Source organism: Homarus americanus, unplaced genomic scaffold (assembly GCF_018991925.1).
Source record: "Homarus americanus isolate GMGI-L3 unplaced genomic scaffold, GMGI_Hamer_2.0 scaffold24057, whole genome shotgun sequence".
NCBI lineage: Eukaryota > Metazoa > Arthropoda > Malacostraca > Decapoda > Nephropidae > Homarus > Homarus americanus.
The window spans coordinates 319,113-321,757 of record NW_024746050.1 but is presented as its reverse complement, the minus strand read 5'-3'; the positions used below and the strand labels follow the sequence as shown (position 1 = coordinate 321,757).

At 42.2% G+C, this 2,645-nt stretch overlaps 1 protein-coding gene across 1 annotated transcript; it reads left to right on the top strand.

Moving 5' to 3' along the window:
- Positions 1-981: 981 nt before the first annotated feature.
- Positions 982-1,758, top strand: LOC121878897 (dual specificity testis-specific protein kinase 1-like). Its single transcript, XM_042385336.1, has one exon. It carries the CDS (start codon positions 982-984, stop codon positions 1,756-1,758), a length of 777 nt encoding a protein of 258 aa, XP_042241270.1.
- The last annotated feature ends 887 nt before the right edge of the window (positions 1,759-2,645 follow it).

The following is a 2,645-nucleotide window of genomic DNA, read 5'->3' as shown; positions in this document are numbered from 1 at the left end:
CCATCTCTATTATATAAACTGGAAGAGCAATACCATCTCTATTATATAAACTGGAAGAGCAATACCATCTCTATTATATAAACTGGAAGAGCCATACCATCTCTATTATATAAACTGGAAGAGCAATACCATCTCTATTACATAAACTGGAAGAGCAATACCATCTCTATTACATAAACTGGAAGAGCAATACCATCTCTATTACATAAACTGGAAGAGCAATACCATCTCTATTATATAAACTGGAAGAGCAATACCATCTCTATTACATAAACTGGAAGAGCAATACCATCTCTATTACATAAACTGGAAGAGCAATACCATCTCTATTATATAAACTGGAAGAACAACTCAGGGAATACGAACACAAAAATTATTAAAATCTCTTGAATTATTTTCTAATTGTTCATTTAACATAATCAGGTACTATAAGAGGTGTGGGCGAGTAACACACACACACACACACACCAACCTGACAAGTGACTACATATGTACCAATAATACACATACAGACACATGTACACATAAACATCCATCCTTCTAAAATGCACACACACGATGATTCCTCAGGTTTTATTGTTTGTGTGTACCAGTGATAAATCCACATATACGCTCGTGCACACAATATTACAGCATTAACACCATAACACATCTTCACTACAACATCATATCTCCACTACAACACCATAACACATCTTCACTACAACACCATAACACATCTCCACTACAACACCATAACACATCTTCACTACAACACCATAACACATCTTCACTACAACACCATAACACATCTCCACTACAACACCATATCTTCACTACAACATCATATCTCCACTACAACACCATAACACATCTCCACTACAAAACCATATCTTCACTACAACATCATATTTTCACTATAACCTCACTATAATTTTTACCATGTAGTCGTTTTTCAAATTCAGGTCTCTCTTGCCTCTACACATCACTCACGTTTTCACGATGGCTTCCCGACCTATCTCAGAGAGAACTGTCCAGGCCCTGCTGCAGGATTGCGAGCAGTTCTGTGTCAATATGTTTGGCGTGAATGCTTATGAATTCATTGCCGACCCAACCTGCTGCAGTCGCTTGGGTGAAGGAATACACGGGATCTGTAATAAGGTCCAGGTTTCACAAAGCCAATGGGTTATTAAGCTCGCTTCCGATGAGCTTCAAAATATAAACGGTCTGCAACGAGAGATCGAAGCCATGTCCTCCCTCCACGGTGTCCCTGGTGTTCAGAAGGTGATCGGGGTTTGTCCTTGGAAACTCACCATGATCACTGAGTTCGCCGGGGATTCCCTAGAGAAGTATCTCAAGACCCACACCTGCACCACCGAGGAGTCTCTTCAGATCGTCCAACAGGTGAGCCGTACACTGGTAGAGGTGAACGCTCGGGGATGGCTTCACAACGATCTGAAAATTGATAACATCTGCATCCAGAAGACCGACAAGGGTATCCAGACCACTATCATTGACTTTGGTCTGGCCACCAAGATCGGGGGAACCCTTCCAATTGTCCCAGGATCAGTGGCATCATTCCACACGGCCCCTGAGGTAGTCAAGCGCTTACCACTCACCCCTAAGGCCGATGTCTACAGCGTCGGCCGCCTGTTGCAGCACCTCGTTCCGCAGTTGAACCGCCTCGACCCTCCCGTATTGAGTTGGTTGACTCGCTCCGTCAGGATCAACCCAAACCTGCGAGACTCACTGGATGAGCTGTTGAAGGTTCTGGGTTGAACAATGTGACCCCAAGGATAAAAACAAAAAAATAGGAGGAGAGGAGAAGAGGTAAGAAGAGGAGAAGAGGGAAGAAGAGGAGAAGAGGGAAGAAGAGGAGAATAGAAAAAATCTATGAACAAGTTTTTGAGATACGACAGTTTTACCAAAATGGTTCTTTAAACTAGTCACCGTGTGATTAAGCCAGCACCATGTCAGTCACCCCTGTAAAAAAAAAATTAAAAAATAAGAGAGAGAGAAAGATAGAGAGAGAGAGAGAGAGAGAGAGAAAGAGAGAGAGAGAGAGAGAGTTGGGCTTGTCAAGGTGTGCAGCGGAGGCAGGTGTAGACAAATGGAGAAATATTAACACCTTTAGGAGACATTATTTGGAGATGGAGATTATAAACGCCTTGGGAATAAGGACGTTCAGGTGACGGGCAAGTCAAAGGGAATGATTGAAACTCACTTGTTGACGCATTCAATGTTTATTGATGTGGTCAAAACCTGCAGAGAACAAGGCGTTCATTAGTATTACCTGGTGATCCATCTGATACATAATTAGTTCGTCTCACACAATTTGTCTTAATTTTATTGATTATTAAACATACTGACATAACACAAAGATCATAACTCTATTAATCTTTGCTTCGCTTCACTCTGCATTGTCTTATTACTCCAGGTTAGGCAGAAACGAGTAGACGTAATTAGTCCACAATATTTCAGTACCGAGGGGCATGTCATCACTTATGCTGTACTTACAAGTGCGGGTCAATGCAGATCAGTATGGTGTTCCAAGAGACAACAGTACTGTGTAAATTGTCTCAGCACAAATTCTTGGACAGGACTGTGTGGTGTTTATCAGTGCGAGCAGAAGGCTGCTCCTCACAGCATCACTCGAGTGAGCGATC

Excerpts from the sequence above, each read along its gene's own strand:
- LOC121878897 (XM_042385336.1), top strand. The coding sequence starts at position 982 with ATGGCTTCCCGACCTATCTCAGAGAGAACTGTCCAGGCCCTGCTGCAG.